Genomic DNA, 17,105 nt, shown 5'->3' with positions numbered 1-17,105 from the left:
TATGACCATCATCCCCTTATTTTGTGTCTCCCTCCCTTGTGCTTTGCTGAATCCAATTAAATACCTGGAAGGTGAGAAAGAGAAAGCGTCAATATTGATGAGTGTGAGCCTCCATAAATACATCCCTGAGAGCTTCCAGTACATCAGCCTTGATTTCCATCTGTCTTTTCCCATCAGGTTCAGCACCTGGAATCACCTTCACATCCCACAGAGGAGTGAATGGGTTGAACAGCAGCAGCTGCACACCGAGAGCTGAGAAGGATCCCAACAGGAATGGGAATCCTGCAGGGAAGGATCGTGGTGTGTAGGACAAATCTCTGCCATTCTCTTGAGCCAGAGGATCCCATTTCCCAGGATAAAGCCCAAAGGAGAGCAGGCAGTACAGGAGAATGAGGCAAAACAAACAAAAGAACTCAAATCCAAGCCCCGACCTCTGGTACTAAGCCCTCAGAATCAGCCACAGGTAACAAGGGGGATTTCAGGCTCCCCTGCCCAGGAGCTACAACAGAGGAACTGGAATCAGAGAAGACAAGGAGGAGAAAGGTCTAAATTTTCTTTTTTTCTTGAAGTCACACCTGGAAAAATGGCTTTGTTCATATTTATTAAAAATCAGCTTATCCACCATGAAAGAGAGGAGGCCCACACCATGAGGTGAGCGATTTCCCCCTAAGACACAGGACAGGAACCACAGGAACATCAGGTATGACTTAGCTGGATCCAAATGCTTTTCCTTACAGCTTCCACACTACTTCTCCAAGTGTTTTACCAAAGCCCTGTCCCATGAACAAGGATTTGATACACGAGAGGCAAAGGGTAATTACATCTTCCTGTTTGCTCTTCTCGCCAGAGATTTTTTTTGAAGGCCTACTGCAAAAAGAATTGCCTTGAAAGCCTTCCAAGGCAACACCAGCTCCAGGGTTGTAGATTTTTTCTGATTTTGGGAAAACAGGAGAGCAAATTAACTCAGGTCTCTGTGCTTCTGGTCAAAATGACTGCAACAAATTCCCAAGTCCTCAACACTAGTGGCAACTGGCCCTACACAATTTTTACACGCTGCAATTTTAAAACAGGACTTAACAAGTAAAGTGTATCAAACACAGGAATAACTACACAGAAATGTTTGCTCAAGGTTTCTAGGTGTGGCTGCAGCCAAGACATAATAGGATTATTTATATCTGACTCATTTGCTTCGCCTTCATCCACAATTCTCCCTATTTGGGACTCAGTAATTGACTTCTTTCTGCACCACACCATTTTTTCAAATCAGGACATTTTCAAGGAGGACTTGAATATTTAAAGCAGAGAGGAGAAATTCCACAAATAGAATGGGGTTTATATCATGTTCAACCAAACCTGAGCATCACCATCAAGGAAAAGCTTCCTGAACACGGTGAGACATCCATTCACTGCTAATGGGACTGGAAATGTCACAGTGTGAGTGACAATATCCCCTGAGCCACGGAGGGTGTGATGTCCCTGCTCTGTGTCTGAGCTGCTCACCTCACCCCTGTGCATCTCCCCCTCTTCCTGCTTGGGAACTCAGAATAACAGCACTTCCCCTTTTCACTGCGGCAACTTCCAACCCCAAATTGCGTAAGAATGGAGGTTTTCATTCTGATTACAATAAGAATTGTTCTTTTTTTAATCCACAAGGGATCACTTAAAGTTTCTGCCCTAAGAATAAACACAGGTCTCAGTCTCAAAAAAACATTTACACTAGCACTTGGCCATTCAGAGATCTCCTTTTTGTAACACAACGGGCTTCAGTCTCATGCTCAGCATTTTGTTAGGATTGACAAAAGAGCCCAAAAAAACCTCTCACAAAATAATTTATAATTTGGTTCTTTCACTGCTCATTGTGAAAGGTTTGGTATTTTCTTAAGAAATACAGCTGAGATTCCTAAAGGATCCCAAGCAAAGCTTCCACTTTGCCAAAGCTGATGGCTTTCCATGGAGCTGCAGCACCTGAGCTCCCTGAGATGGAAAAAGTGAGGTGCCAAGAGGTGAGAGCAGCCTGAGCCAACGCTGCTGTTATGAAAGCTGGGCTGCAGCTCCTGAGGACACACACCACAGCTGAGGTGCTTTTCTCCAGCCTGGAGATTCAGCACAGAGCTGTGTGAAGCCAACTTCTCCCTTTCCTCATCACACAGCACCAGCAAATGCCATCAGGACCTTGCTCCAACTCCCCATGGGACACACAGCAATCTCCTGAATGCCAGAAATGGAGCACCTTTAATAGGCATTTTCCGCTTGTATTCAATTAAGGGGGAAAAAAAAAGGCAGCACAGTTTAATAACTGCAGATCTGTTTATTCTCTACCAGCACAGCCGAGGATCAGGGACTTTTATCTCCTGCTCCCATCACCTGACTCTGCTCTCCATCACAGGGTGAATAATCACAGCCTGGAATTTGCCATGTCACTTCCCAGCTCCTTGGAGGAACTCTCCTTGTCCTCACCCCAGTGACAATGCACATTGTGAGCAGGAATGTCACAGCAGGGATGGCCAGCGCTCGCCTTCCTCACACCAGTGACCTTGGACAGCTGGAAACTCTGCTCTTGCCTCTTGCTAGAAAGGCAAGAAAACTTCAAAGCCTCCTTCCCCTCCTCAGAGCTTCTTTTGGCAGGTCAGCTCCTCCCTGGGATCTCTGTTTGCAGGGAAGTGCACTCTCAGTTAGAGGGAAAGCTGATGACAGAGGTGCAACCACCAGGTAAAGCAAGCAGGTGTAGCAGTCCTCCACCCCTGACACACTCTGCTGCTGCTCTCAGGGAGCAAATCACAGCATTTCCAAAAAATTCAAACTCAAATGGCTCCTCCTAAGTTAATTAGCACCCGAAATGAAGAGCTGATGCATTAAAGGCGTGGATGGGACAAGAGGAAACACAAAACCTCCTTCCAGCACGTCCTCACCTGACAGCCCTTTCTGGACTCACACACAGGGACAGGGCCAAAACCAAATCTTCCAGCCCTCGACCTTTTCTGCTCCATCATTCCCCAATTTAACCAAGGCTCCCATCAGAACTTACTTTGCTGGTATGTTCCAAACCTTGTTCTTTCCAAAATCTCCCTGGGCTTGTCCTGCACACACAGCATTGGGTGTGAGTTGTGATGTGTGCAGGAGGGAAAGGGATAAAGCAGAACTTCCTCCAAAAGTTACCTGTGCTGCTGTCAGAGAAATTCATTCTAAACCTCTATTAGTGCTGCTATTCCCAAGGAAATTTCTCAATGCAGTGAGCTAAAATCCAGGAATACAAACACTGACTCATCTTTGCAGTTTACGCTTTATCTCCAACAAAACTTGCTTGTCCAACTCCTTTAGGACAAAGCCACAGGAACAACATCCCTCCTAAGAGCAAAAGACAGGAAAATCATCCCAAACAATCCTTTTCCAGCACTGCACTTTAGACCTGATGTTTGACATTAGTCCTGATCCCAGAGGCAAAATGGGAGCGCTCCATGCACTCGGTCACCCAGCTCCCACGGCTACAGCCATCCTAAATGGAATGCATTATTCCTGCATTAAAACATATGTTTTTCAAGGCAGCCAGCCATCCGGCTGTTCCGAGGGAGATTACAGAAGACCTAATTTTATCAGGCAGGGATACAATTCTCCTGGCTGTTTTTGCTCCCTAGGGACATGGAGCTGGTGAAAGCAGGTTGCCTGACTGCTGGGGAACAATTCCGAGAGGCTCCGTCGCTGATCGCTCGGGCACGAACTGCAATCCTGGGTCCATAAAATGTATTAATGCATGCCCTGGAGGCTCTGTGGGCTCCCATCCCTGTGGAATTCACAGGCCAGGAAGACCTAGTTTGCATCAGCAATTCTCAAGTCAACAAGAATTAGGAAGAGTTTATGTTGGCAGAGAAGTGCTAAAACTTTTAAAGCGTTTTTGTTCTTTCCTTTTTCTTTTTATCAGCTCAAGTTACACTAAATAAAAGAAGGTGATTGCTCACAGCAAGGAAAGTTATGTTACTATTACACTACTATCTTTGGTATAAACTCAGTGTAACTTAAACTTACGTCCTGCCTATGTTTACTTCAAGTGGTGTTTCACAAACTCTCGGCTTTGAAGTTTGAAAAGAACACAAACTGATGGAAACAGGCACTTTACTCCAAATATCAGGCGAGAGTAACAACCCAGGACATGATTCAAGATGAGAAATACAGGTGTGAGGCTTTTCCCAAGGCTTTTCATGAAATGCAAGGGGAATATTGGTGTAGCAGATGGAATGCTGCTGCCTGCAGAGCATCCGTTAGCTATAAATCACTGTTTCCTCACACATGGTGCAAATCTAAGAGTCTTCCACTCTAATTAATACAACGAGACATCCTGGCCTGGTGACTCGGCCCTCATTTCACAAGCTCTCCAAAAAAATTTTGGATTGAATCAGCCTCAACAGAGAGAAATGCTTCAATTCCTCTCTCTATGAATCCATGTCCAAAAAAGCAACTGAGCAACTCACCCAGAGATTCAGGAAATGCTTTTTATAACTGAGACATGAGGTTTAAAGAAAACCACCCTAAGAAATTATCTGCACATTGTATTTGAAAGAAATGCAAACAGGAACTCTCCAGCTTCTGCCCATCCCTCGGGAATGCTCACCATGAGTTCACTCTCTGGCTCCTGAAACTTGCCACTGAATAAACATGATAAATCCAGTGAACAGAAGATTTCATGACAAACACTAATCAGAGAGAGGGAATCAGGAAGGAACCATCACCCTTTTCCACAACATCAGCGATGAACCAGAAACACGGGGGGTGCTCCACGTGCTCTCCCCTGTGGAGCTCCAAGGATTGCAGCGTGTTGGGAAGAGCAGCAGCTCTGTGCAGCTCCTCTGCCACCCATCACATTTCCTACTCAATATTTCATGCTACAGAATTTAAAATAGCAAACTGGAGATCAGTTATCTAGGACACCACAGCAAACTCCGGCTTCAGCGCAGCTGTGCCAGGCCAGCAGGTCTGGTGAACATTCCCAGCCTGAGCACCCAGCTGAAATGGCAAATATCACCCATCCTGGAAGTGCCATAAAATCCACACTGGGAACCACTGCTACCACATGTCCTCTCCACCCAGCTGAGGAAACAGCTTCTAACTCCAGCAAAGCTTCACAGAAGCAACCAGGGAGGAGGTGCAGGACTCTGTTAAAGCCTCTAATTTCCTCCTCTCCCCAAGGCAAAGGGTCAGAGCTGCAGCCTTTAAAAAGCCCCAAAGTCACTCCTCATTTCCTAAGCTTAAAAGGGACAGCACAAAAATATGCACATTCTTTAACCTTGCTGGTTATTTTTTTATTGTTCCAGTCTGGATGCTCCAAAAACCTCCCTCCTCCTCCCCGTGTTTACACGCCTCAATCATGTACCAACAGTAAACCCAACTCCCACTCACAGTAGCCAAAATATTTCTTCCAGTATTTGTGCTTAACTCCCTCTCTCCAAACCATTAATCACTTAAATCATGCTGCTTTGACCATCTGCAGAGCAGAAATCTGTGAGCATCTCGTGGACCAGTGATAGATCTTTGCTCCTCCTGGTCACGGCTGGAGCTGGATTTCCTTTTCCTGTGACACAGACAGGAATCCATGTGCTCCACACTTACATCTCTTTTTCCTGGGCTGTGAAGCTAAAGAAAATACAATTCAATCCACAGTGAAAGCAGATGAGGGATCTTTACTGGGATCTTTGTTGAGGCTGGATGATGCCTGGATGAGCACAGCCAGCTCCCTGTGGCAGCTCCAGGAGGGTTTTAGGTATTTCAGAGCTCTCAAAGCTGCACACAGACTCTGAGTCAAAGCCCTGCACAGATTTCTCAGCAGATTTGGGACCCATCTGCTGCCGGTCCTGCAGGTAAATTAAGGAAGCAACATTAAAGCTTTCCCAGTGCTGGTTTTGCCTAATGCAAGACTTGTGGGAGAGATGCTGCATAAATGCACAAAAACCACCTGTAAGTCCTGTTAGCTACAGGCTGATCAGATCCAACTTGCTTATGTTTATAAAGCTCTTCTTCAACCTTTTCTGGGCTTTGCCCACGGTTCCTCTCTGAGTGGGGGAAGAAACTGAAGTGAAACCTTTCTGCTCACTCAGCACAATCCATACAGCCAGTCCCTGCTCAGACAATTACTTCCTTTGACTCTGTAATTTAAATTCTGTGCTTCAGCTGCTTAATCTATAAAAAAGGTCCTCACCTACTTTGACAGGCGCCTGGCAATCAAAGATTGCAACCTGAAACACACCATTTTTAAAAGATCACAGAAATACCCTGATTCCCTAAGAAATTTTCAAGCCAAACAAAATAAAGACTCTACCCACTTGCTTGAGTCAACATGTTTTCTTCCAGTAAGGTTCTATCCTATTTGGCTGGCCTGCAGTCCTGAGTTTCCACTGTTTTGCTGATACTCCTTTTTCCATCCATGCCACCATCCTTCTGCTTCCTCAGCTTCTACAAATCCTCACACAGAGCCTCAACTCTGCAGCGAGAGACAATCAGCTTTAAAAGGAACAAAGCCAGGTGCATGCAGCCATTCACAACAAAGCAGACAGCAAATAAATGTGTGTTTAGCCAGGAAAAGAAACAGAAACCAGCTCTCTCTGCCCACTGGGCAGGAGGGAGGATGTGGTAACCCTGTCACAGAACCCAGAAGTGGCTGAAATGACCAGCAAGGCTTGAGCTGCTCACAGGTTACTACGAGGTGGAACTCCCCTGCCTTTCCCTGGATGTTCAGGTATCTCCAGCTGGCTTTCTCTCCACTGGCACCTCTTCACTAGCTAGAAACATCAGGCATGACAGTGCTTTAATATTAACATTTCCCAGCGAATATGGGATGAATTCAGACGTTTATCTTGTTCTCTGCACCCTTCAGCACATGCTGAGAGCGTTTCTAAGGAGCAGCATCTTGTGGTGGATCCAAAGTCACCTTCACTCGGAGCTGCAGCCCAGCTCAGAGGTGAGACTCAGCTCCCACACTCACAGATGTGTGAAAACTGGGGGAAAAGTCTTCTTTAAAGTGAATATCCCTGGCACTTTCACTCATCAAACAGAAACAGATGTAAATACAAAGACAGCCCTTCCCATCATTAGTGATGCAGAATGTGGGTGTTACTGACAGATGAAGAAAAGCACCAGAAAGAAAAATATCCCAAAAGTGAGAAAAGAAGGAAAACACGAGTAATGAGCAGGTTCCAGATCTCCCACAGCTCCATGACCCAATTCTCAGCTGATACATGTTATTGTTACTTGAATGTTCTTCCTCAGAGGTATCAACACTGGTCCCTTCTGGGAGGGAATGGAAGGTCTCCCTGAGTTTAGCTTCAGGAATTAATGCCCTTCACACTGATAAAAGACAAGAAATTCTTATGCATGCCTAGAAACGAATGAGTTGCTCTCAAATCCAATGCCAAGGCCCAGGACACAGAGTGAGCTGCAATTTTTGTTGATTAACAAACAATTAATGTTTCCTGAAACACATCCCACCCCTTTGCTCACACATTTTCACTGTACTGGGGGACGGGGTGACTGTTACCTCTGCGCTGACCACAGGGCTCAGGAAGGAATAATCCAGAGGTATAATTAGTCCTGTTGCTCCGTCTGCACAGATTGCTCCTTAAGAAACTCTCAGGGCTCATCACTGCAAACTCTGATTTCTATTTCCAGCATACATTAAAGTAATCCTGCTCCACTTTGCATCCTGCCTGCTGACGCAGCACCTTTCACAACCACCACGTCAGATCAGGTTTGAATCCTCTGTTCCCCCCAGTTTTGTTATAAATTCTCTGCTCTGTGGTGCTCAGTTGTAGCAAATGCCTGGATGAAACTCACAGCAAGGCTCAGCACACAGGAGTTTGTGGTCCCAGCCCCTGGAGCCAGGTCCATCAGGGACAGAGCCACTCCAGCTCCTGCTGTCAGGGACCCTGGGATACTCCCAGCAGCTGCAGCTCCTCTCCTCCCCCAAAAACGAGGTGTTCCTATGCAAAAAAACCTGACAGAAATGTTCACACAGTCGACAGTCCAGAGACAATCGAAGCTGCAACAAGGGGGTGGGAAAAAAAGGATCGAGTGTTCTTATCTGGGCAACAACTGAGCAGTTGCACATGGAGCCCTGCTGCCATTTTTAATAAAATGCTTCTATTCAATATTGTTTACTGTCAACAGCCCATGGTTATATTCAGCTGAACAATGCACACACAGGCCTCAAAATCCCTCAGCTTAAGCCTCAAACTAGGGCGTATTTTTCAAGAACTCCACAATGACATTACCTCACTCCCCCTTCCCACAGCTCGCTTATCTCAGCAACAACATCCCCTGAAATATGTTCCCAAGAGTTTGGGGACACAGCCACCCAAAATTCTCTGTACTCGTGGGCTTTCTGACAGAAAAAGTGATTTGCACAAACAAATCCCTGATATGCATATTAAGAAATCCAAGTATTAAACCCACAAAGGGGCAGTGGATTTAATGTTCAGAGAATTACTTACATAACCCACAAAACTTCACTCTGGAGCACCAAAGCTGAAGCTATTGGAGCAGCTCGTTAAAGATTAGTGGGATGTCACAGCAGCCAGTCCAGCAACAGAGTTCATTTCTTTTTAAGTTTGCAGTACAATCTATCACAGGGTCAAATCATAAAGGGCTTTCGGTGCCACAAGCAACAAACTCCAGAAAATCCAAGCAAATGCTTAACACACTTAACAATTCTTTTAAAAACCTATTTAATGTTACATTTTGAGCAACACCGCCATTCCTCACTCTTCGTTATCACAGAGTCCCCAAAACCAAACACTAGATAAAGTTTTATCACTTTAGTTAAGTGTCTGCAGAAAGTTTATCTGGAAAAGAGTTAATGAAAGCAGCCAACATCAGGGCTTTAGCTGGGTGAGGAAAGCAGTGCCATGGCCTTTTCTGCTGGCAAAGCCTTGAGTGCCAATGTGGGCAGCGGGGGCTGAACCCTGGGAGTGAATTCCTCATCTCCAAAGAGTCAAAAAGTCTCTTTTATGCACTGTGGGCTCTGGGATAAACAGAGCGAGGAAAGACGTGCCTGGAACTTGATTTTTCTTGATTTTTAATGCTAAGAGCGACATCGATTATCCTTGTAGGGTCCCTTGCAACTCAGGATATTCTGATTCTCTGGTTATTCCAGCCATGCAGGGAACCCTCCTGAGAAGCCACCGATTTTGGCATCAAGTTCCGTAGCCTGATGGAGGGAGGAAAATTAAAATTATGCAAATCTGAGCTACCTGCTCTGCAACCTTCCCCCTCCTCCTCAGCTTCATCCCTCGCCCTCCGGCTTCACAAGGGAGATTCACAACAAAGCTGGACCCAGAGCAGCATTTTAAACGCTGGGGAACAAAGACGAACCCATGCGAAAAAAGGAAACAACAACAACAACAAAAAAGCAGCAAAAAAAGCGCATGCTCTGAAGCGATTATGGCAGGAGAACTTATTGAGAAAGTGGGAATAACAGCGGGGTTGCCTTCATTATTGTGCCCAAAGTTCCTGCGACTCCCCCGCCCCAGAACTGGCTGTCCCGGGGGTTTCTCACTCCCACTCCGCTTCCTCGGCTCGGGAGCTACGGAAAATCGGCCTCAAGGGAAGAAAATTCCCTCTGAGGGATGAGGGGGCTCGGGTCCCTCAGCCCCGGCAGGTGAAGGCCCCTCCGGGGGTTTCTCCGCGGGGTTCCCCCGCACAGACGATGCTCCCAGAGCCCCAGACGCAGCCCCAGCCCGGGCCGGGCCCTTCCTTCCTCCGCCGGTGCTCTCAGCCAGTCCCCGGAGCCTCGTTCATGGCACCGCCGCCGCTCCCGGGCCCCTCTCGCACCCCGGCCCCCCTCACGGAGGCTCCGCGGCGCCCCGCGGGCAGGGCCGGGCCGGGCTCCCGGCGCTGCTCACTCACCTTCCGAGAGCTCCAGCTCCAGCTCGGCCAGCTGCTCGCGGACCTCGCGGGGCAGGGAGGACACGGCCGCGGGCTCTGCCATGGCGGCGGGCGGGGGTCGGGGCGCGGGTGCGGCCGGGGCTCAGCGGCCGCGGGGCGCGGGGGGAGCGGGAGCGGCCGCAGCCTCCGCCATGGCTGAGCCCGGCGCCGCCGCCGGCACGTGACCGCGCGGCGCGCGCGCCCCGGGCCCCGCAGCGCCCCCGCGCGGCCCCGCCCCGCGCTGCAGCCGGCCCGAGCCCGGCTCTAATCCTGATCCCGGCTCTAATCCCGAGCCCGGTTCTGTTCCCGAGCCCGGCTCTAATCCTGATTCCGGTCCTAATCCTGATCCCGGTTCTGTTCCTGAGCCCGGTTCTGTTCCTGAGCCCGGTTCTAATCCCGAGCCCGGTTCTGTTCCTGAGCCCGGTTTTGCTCCTGATCCCGGGCCATGGACCCGATCCTAAGTCCTGGTTCCGCTCCCGTGCCTTGGCTCGCTCTCGGTCCTGGTTCTGCTGCCAGGCCCCGTCCCCGTCCTGGTCCCGGCTCCCGTTCCGTTCCCAGGCCCCATCCCCAGTCCCGGTTCTGTCCCCGGTTCCCATTCCCAGTCCCGGTTCTGTCCCCGGTTCCCATTCCCAGTCCCGGTTCTGTCCCCGGTTCCCATCCCCAGTCCCGGTTCTGCTCCCGGTTCCCATCCCCAGTCCCGGTTCTGCTCCCGGTCCCCATCACCAGTCCCGGTTCTGCTCCCGTTCCCGGCTCCGTTCCTCCCCCGGTTCCCATCCCGGGCCCCGCTCGGGGAGAAGGGCCCGCGGCTCCCGGAGCGGCCCCGGCCGCGGTGAGCCCGGGGGAACGGGAACAGCCCTGACGGGGAAAGGCTGAGGGAGCCGGGCTCGATCGCTCTTGAGAGGCGACAGCGGAGACGGGACCAGCCCAAGGCTCCAAATCCCCGCTCCGGGAGGAACCGGGAGGAACCCGGAGGAACCGGGAGGAACCCGGAGGAACCGGGAGGAACCGGGAGGAACCGGGAGGAACCCGGCCCCGGGAAGCTCCAGCCGAACATCAGGACTTTGCCGAGCTCTCCGGCCCTGGCACGTTCCAGACCCCTCTGGACACAACCCCTGGGCTGACCCTGCTGGAGCAGGGATCGGGATCCAGTGGGATCCAGCCCTTCTGGAATTGTGTCACAAATCCCTGAGCCCAACCCTCATCCCCCTTCTCCCACCACCACCCACTGCACTAAAAACATCCCAACCTCCAAGACACAAAAGAAGAGCTCAGGGAGTTGTGGTTTAAGGTTTTTTTCTTTTTTTTTTCCTTTTTTTTTTTTTTTTTTTTTTTTTTTTTTTTTTTTGGTGTTTTTTTTTCTCTTTTAAATCAGCTTTATTTTTCTAACTGTTATTTCAATTTCCCATAGCACCTTGGCAATGTCAAAAACAAATACAAATACATGTATTATCATTTGAACACTTAAAGCATGAACCTACTTTACACAAATTTTGTTTTGGACATTTTGACAACAGGAATAAACCAGAACAGACAGTCTAAAAGCCAGATAAGTCGCTTTTTTCTCCTTTTCCTACCACTTTGAAGAGAGATCGTCAATGCCAAGGGGAAGCTGGATTCATCCGGGAGGAACAAGATGTCTGTAGTAACTCGAGCTCAATATATTATCTGAATATTTTGTATTCTATAAAAATTAGAACAAAACCCATTTATGCACAGTCTGTTTACATTTGAAGTTGCATTTTTTTTTTTTTTTGGAAACTGTATCCATAACTGAAGTTCCATAAAAATAAACATCTGGTTCTTAAATATAAAATTTTAAAGTTGTTACAGGTTAGTTTGCAGATGGATTTTTTTTTTTTTCCTCAGAAATAAGTTGCTTTAACTCCATTTCAAGTCCTCCCAACTGTACATTAAAAACAGACTCAATGAACCTCTTGAAGTGCCTGTGCTAAAGGCACTGAAGAGCCAACTAAAATACTACAACAACCCAAAATTATGTACCATCCTAAAGGAAGCTCAGACTATATGGAATATATACACGCAAAGAAGAGCATGATAAATCATTCAGATTAATGGCAACAATCTTACGTTTCAGAAGGAAATATCAAAATTAGAAACAAAAAACTCTATTGCATATCTGTAGTAATCAAGGATTTACAAAAAAACTCATCAGAAGCCATTTCCCCCCGAAGTGCATTTCTGTTGCATCGTCTGTAATACAATGGTGCATTTTACAAATTTAAAATATCATCTGTACATACCAGATATCTCAGCCCAGGTAAACTCACCTGGGAACAGTAAAAATCGCAGACAGTTTCAAGACAATTAAGCTGATATTGACAAAGTAGTAAGGCCATAGCTATTTAACTACAGTAAAGCATTGATTAAGTCACTTATTTGCTACTGATCTGCCACAGTATCACCTTTCTCTTCTGGTTAATAGTGGGTTACTTTTTTTTTTTAATTTTCTTTTTTTTTTCTACAGCTAAAACTGCACCATCATACTGTGCCAGGCTAATTAAAAAAACAAAACAAAACAAAAACAAAACAACAAGAGCAGGAATGTAAGATACTATAAAACTAACTTAATGTTAGAAATCAAAAGAAACAAAACTTTTTTGCACTTTTAATTTTACTATCACATGCAAAGAATTTCCTCTTCTCACTCCCCAGCAGAAGCACCGAGAGCGTGCCCCAATCTTTTCCACCCAATTTGGAAAAGAACCCAGCTGGGAAATGTATTTCTGTCCCTAATGGAAGTCAACAACTCTGAAAACAAGTCACAGTTGCTAAAGCTGAAAGTTCTCTTTGATTTGCAGCTCCTGCATTCCGCTGTCAGCGCAGCAGGAGGATTTGCAGCCCGTGTTAACCCAGAGGGGAGCTGTGGTCACTGGGGCTGGGGACAGGGACAGGGACAGCGCTGCTGACACAGAAACCTCGCTGCCATCAGTGCAGGAGCTGCCCCAGCAGCGGCTCTGCCCCCAAACCACCCCTCTGCCCCAGTTTACCCAGTCTGCCCAGCAGGTAAACTGGTGGGGACAGACACAGGATGCTTCCCCAGCCCAGCACGGGGAGGAAAAGGCAAAGCCAGGTCGCAGTGCTGAGGAGAACTCCCACCCACCCCACTAAAGCCTCCAGCTGGGAATTTCCCCCTGCACAGAAAAGAATAGAAAGGAAAAAACCAAACCAAGCCCAAAGCACAGCTGGAAATGGTGGAAGGGAAATGCTCAGGTGAAATCCTCGCACTCAGGTGTGAAACAAATCATTCCAAGTGACCTAAGCTGAGAGAAGTTTGGATCTGCTGGGAGAAGCTGAGAGTTCCAGCCTGAATTCACCCCTGCCCCAGAGCCAGGAGCTGCTGTGGGAGCAGCCCAGAGCTCAGAGCAGCCCTTCCCCATCACCCTGCGAGGAAGATGGAGCCACAGCTGGCTGGGTTTCCCCACATCCATGACAAAATTCCATTTCACCCTTAAGGTCCTCTCAGCACAAGTCACTGCCACTGGATCAGGGAATTCTGAGCAAAATCTGCACCAGCCCCTTCTCTCCCAATCCCTCCTTCAAACTGTCAGCACCCCAAAGCTTCCTCAACGTCCCAGAACACGTCCTGAACACCCATGAGCCATCCTACAGCCTTTCCTGCTCCAGTCTGGCTGCAGGAATTCTTTAGAGCCTTTAAAATGAATTAAACTCGGCATTGGTTGCATTTCAGGACTTTGGACACTACTAAATGTTTAAACTTCCTTATCATTCCAACAAGAGTAACATTATCAAAATAAACAGAGAAGGGTCTGTAAGAATCCCTAAACTGTGGATGTGATCAAAGGTATTTTTTTTCTTCACTAAATTAAAAACAAAACAAAAGAAAAAACCTCCCAAACCCAGTACAGGTAGTCTCAAAGTGAATAGTGATTTTGGGGTCTATATATCTATCTATCTATATATTTATATATATAAATATCTATATATTTTTATATATAAATATATATGTGTACATACTTCAGGAGCCGAGGAAATGGCAGGAAGCTGAGCTGGGGCAGGTTGAGGTGGGAGATATCAGGAAAAGATCCTTTTTCACAGCTCCAAGCCTGTCTGATTCCAGAAGAATTTAGACAATGCTCTTAGGCACAGGGTGGGATTATTGGGGTGTCTGCAGGGCCAGGAGTTGGAATCCATGATCCTGATGGGTCCCTTCCAACTCAGCCCGTTCTATGATTCTCTCTCTCTTTAGAACATGCGTAGAAATGAACAGTTAACTGCATAAATACATCATATTGTGTTATGAATCAACTCAAAGCAATTGCCAAGCTGAATAATAAGTTAGAGAAATGACAACTCTGGCTTTATATATATATTTATAAAAATAGATATGAGTGTTCTCCAAGCAGTTGATAGAGAATTCCTACCGAGGCCCAAGTCGCCAAGGGTTATCTGGCTAAGAAATCAGAAGATGAAAAATTTCACAGTTATTTTAACTGCCACTTACATTCATTCTATGGCAACACGAGCATATATTACTAAGATGGTTACGGAATATATCACAATTGAGTTTTCCAGTGTTCACAACTTACAACTTTAAATTTGTACACTTGCTATTCACTAAAAAAAAAAAAAAAATTAAAAAAAAAAAAGAGGAAAAAATAAAGATGTGATTCTTACTGCTGCTGGAAGCTACTTTTCCCTAACACTTTATACAGAACTTTGAACCCTGGTATGCTGATTTTGGCAGATTAATGCGCTGAATGTTCCTATTTCCATTAATCACCCTGAAACTTAACCACTTACTGCACAATAGTGTTGCAAATTCAGTCAGCACACAGCTGGCAAGGAGCCACTGCTCCAGCAGCTTCTCGGAACAGAAGGGGGATTTCTTCAACTCTGCATCTTTAGTTCCACTTTAAACAGTTCAAAAGGAGTCAGTTGCTATGACATCAGCTGTAAACAACGAGTTCCCAGGAGTCTAAACCCTGATTTCTGGCAATACAGCAGCCAACAGCCCATTCCAGAGTCAGCACAGAGAAAACCCAGCCACAGCTCTGGTTTGTCATCAAGAGATGACAGGGAGTGCCCAGAGCTCCCCACCTGCAAGGCAGAATTCCACAGCTGCAGCTGGAATTCCAGGCTCTCCACCTGTGCAGGTAACAGCAGGTGCTGTGCAGTCACCTGCCCCTCCTGCACCCACCCTGGGGCTGCCTCAGGAAAACACACCAAGAAAAATGCACTAAAGTCTGTCATGAAGAAATTAGAGAAAGTAACAAGAGAGGGAAAAAGCAAACAAACAAAACCCCAAACCTAAGGAGTTGCCCTCGAAAGGAGGCGAGGACAAAGGGCACAATAAAGATTCTCACGTGCTCCCTTTGCCTCCTTCCACCGCGTCCACCAGACGATTTCTGCTGTCCACGCACTCTCATCTACAATCCAGTATCCTGCAAAACCTACACCTTAAAAAGCTTGCTGAATGAAATATTAGTAAGGTCAAGAGACTCTACTTCAAGCTGGAAACACATGGGTTACTACAGTAGTACATTCAGTTTTCATCATCAGTGACTAAATGATGACAACAGTTCTGGCTGCGCTCGCTGCGCTCACGCTGCTGCAGAGGCCTCTGCAAAGCCAGGCCATCCATGGCAGACACACCAGCCCACAAGCCAAACGTTAAATAGGTTAAAAAAAGTTCTAATTTTACAGAAATGCTCATTTTCCAAAAATAATATTCTCTTATCCTTTTCCTCCTGCACCGAGGGACAGGTTAATTTGTCAACTCGTATTCTTTCACTTTGTCAAAACGCTACTTTCACAATCCCAAAGCTGATTTCAAGCAGGAAACCCTCTGCAAATTAAAAACAAAAATACAAAAATTATAATCTCTATATTTATAGTGATTGGAATCCTCCAGCATTTGTGAAATCACTTTCAGAGATGAATTTTGGGACCCTCCACAACTTCTCCACACAAGCCCACGCTCCAGTTCAGAATTCCCCTTCCCGAATCCTTCCCTCCTCGGTCTCTCTGCTGCTCCTCAGTGCAGAGCTCGAGTGAAACAGAGAATCATTGGCTGGCCCAGCGTTACTTTGGTGAGCGGGGTGGCACGTACTGCTCCTTGCCGGCGCGGCGCGGCGCTCCCTGAGGCGAGGATCTGCGTCCAAACTGGCGCCTCTGTTCCCTGATTTTGGCAGCAGCTCCCCTGGGAGCTCCGCTGCCGCGGAACCCGGAGCAATCCTTCATTCGACCCTCGGGCCTCTCCTGGGGAGCCTTCTCCGGAGCCTTCTCCGTCGCGCCGTTCTCGTCGTTTCTGGCAGGGGGAACGATGTTGGTGCGGTGCTCCCGCAGAGGCTGCACGGGGACTGCCGGTGGCTCCTTTGGAGGCTTCTGGCAAACCTCGGCGTAGCTGAGCTTGCGCGGCTCCTTTGGGAGCAAGGAGAAGAGCGAGGTTGAGGCGCCACAGCCACCTCCCAGCCTGGCAGCAGGCGGAGGGAAGCTCCTGTGTCACTCCCGTGCCCTGCTCTGGGCCTTACCTGTGTGGACAGAGCAGGAGCTGCAGCTGTTTGAGCAGAAGGAGAGGAGGTGTTTGTCCTCGGTGGCTTGGGACAGACGGATGCCAGCGGAGGAGCCGGGCTGGCCGCGTCCTTCGGAGCAGACACTTCTTCTGGTTTGCTCTCTGGCTGAACCGTGCTGATAAACCAACAATAAATCAAATTAAAACCTACCAACACTCATGCTTCACAGATTATTTCCTTTCTTTATATTAAAAGTGCAGAACAGAGGAGCACAGCCATTCCCTGCACAGAACATGAGATGCTCTTTCCATCTGGTGGCCTCTGGAGAAGACACCAACCACCCAACATTACTGCTGGACACTGGTGACAGACTTTGCTGGAACATGGAAATCAATCAGCAGCCCAAAGGGTCACCAGGCCCTGGGGACATCAGGTCCAGCACTGCCAGAGAGGTGGAGGAGGGGATTGCCCCACTCTTCTGCACTGGGGTGGCCTCACCTCCAGTCCTGGGGGCAGTTTGGGGCACCACAATATGAAAAATAAACATCTAAAGCTGCTGGAGAGGGACCAAAGCAGGGACAAGGGGATGGGGCAGGCTCTGGAGGAGTGGCTGAGGGCTCTGGGTCTGTTCAGCTGCAGAAGAGACTGAGGGGAGACTCATTGGGGGCTGCAGCTTCATCCCAAGGGCAGCTCCCACCTCTGCTCCCT

The 17,105-nt window shown here is 47.8% G+C and overlaps 2 protein-coding genes across 6 annotated transcripts in view; both read right to left on the bottom strand.

The window, feature by feature from the left end:
* The window catches only part of DIP2B (disco interacting protein 2 homolog B), a 57,049-nt gene extending 47,040 nt beyond the window's left edge, over window positions 1–10,009 (bottom strand). For all 3 annotated transcript variants that reach the window (XM_015652029.3, XM_015652028.3, XM_015652030.3), the window contains exon 1: window positions 9,886–10,009. In XM_015652029.3, coding sequence (XP_015507515.1) covers window positions 9,886–9,967 — 82 coding nt within the window. In that variant the 5' untranslated portion in view covers window positions 9,968–10,009. The remainder of the gene's footprint in view (window positions 1–9,885) is intronic.
* A 1,239-nt stretch (window positions 10,010–11,248) lies between these two features.
* Window positions 11,249–17,105, bottom strand: part of LARP4 (La ribonucleoprotein 4) — a 21,011-nt gene continuing 15,154 nt past the window's right edge. For all 3 annotated transcript variants that reach the window (XM_033520221.1, XM_033520222.1, XM_015652040.3), the window contains exons 15-16: window positions 16,416–16,572; window positions 11,249–16,305 (exon numbers count right to left, since the gene is read on the bottom strand). In XM_033520221.1, coding sequence (XP_033376112.1) covers window positions 15,967–16,305; window positions 16,416–16,572 — 496 coding nt within the window. In that variant the 3' untranslated portion in view covers window positions 11,249–15,966. The remainder of the gene's footprint in view (window positions 16,306–16,415; window positions 16,573–17,105) is intronic.

Source organism: Parus major, linkage group LGE22, assembly GCF_001522545.3.
Source record: "Parus major isolate Abel linkage group LGE22, Parus_major1.1, whole genome shotgun sequence".
Taxonomy (NCBI): domain Eukaryota; kingdom Metazoa; phylum Chordata; class Aves; order Passeriformes; family Paridae; genus Parus; species Parus major.
Note: the sequence above shows the minus strand (reverse complement) of the source record. Positions and strands in the feature narration are given on the sequence as shown.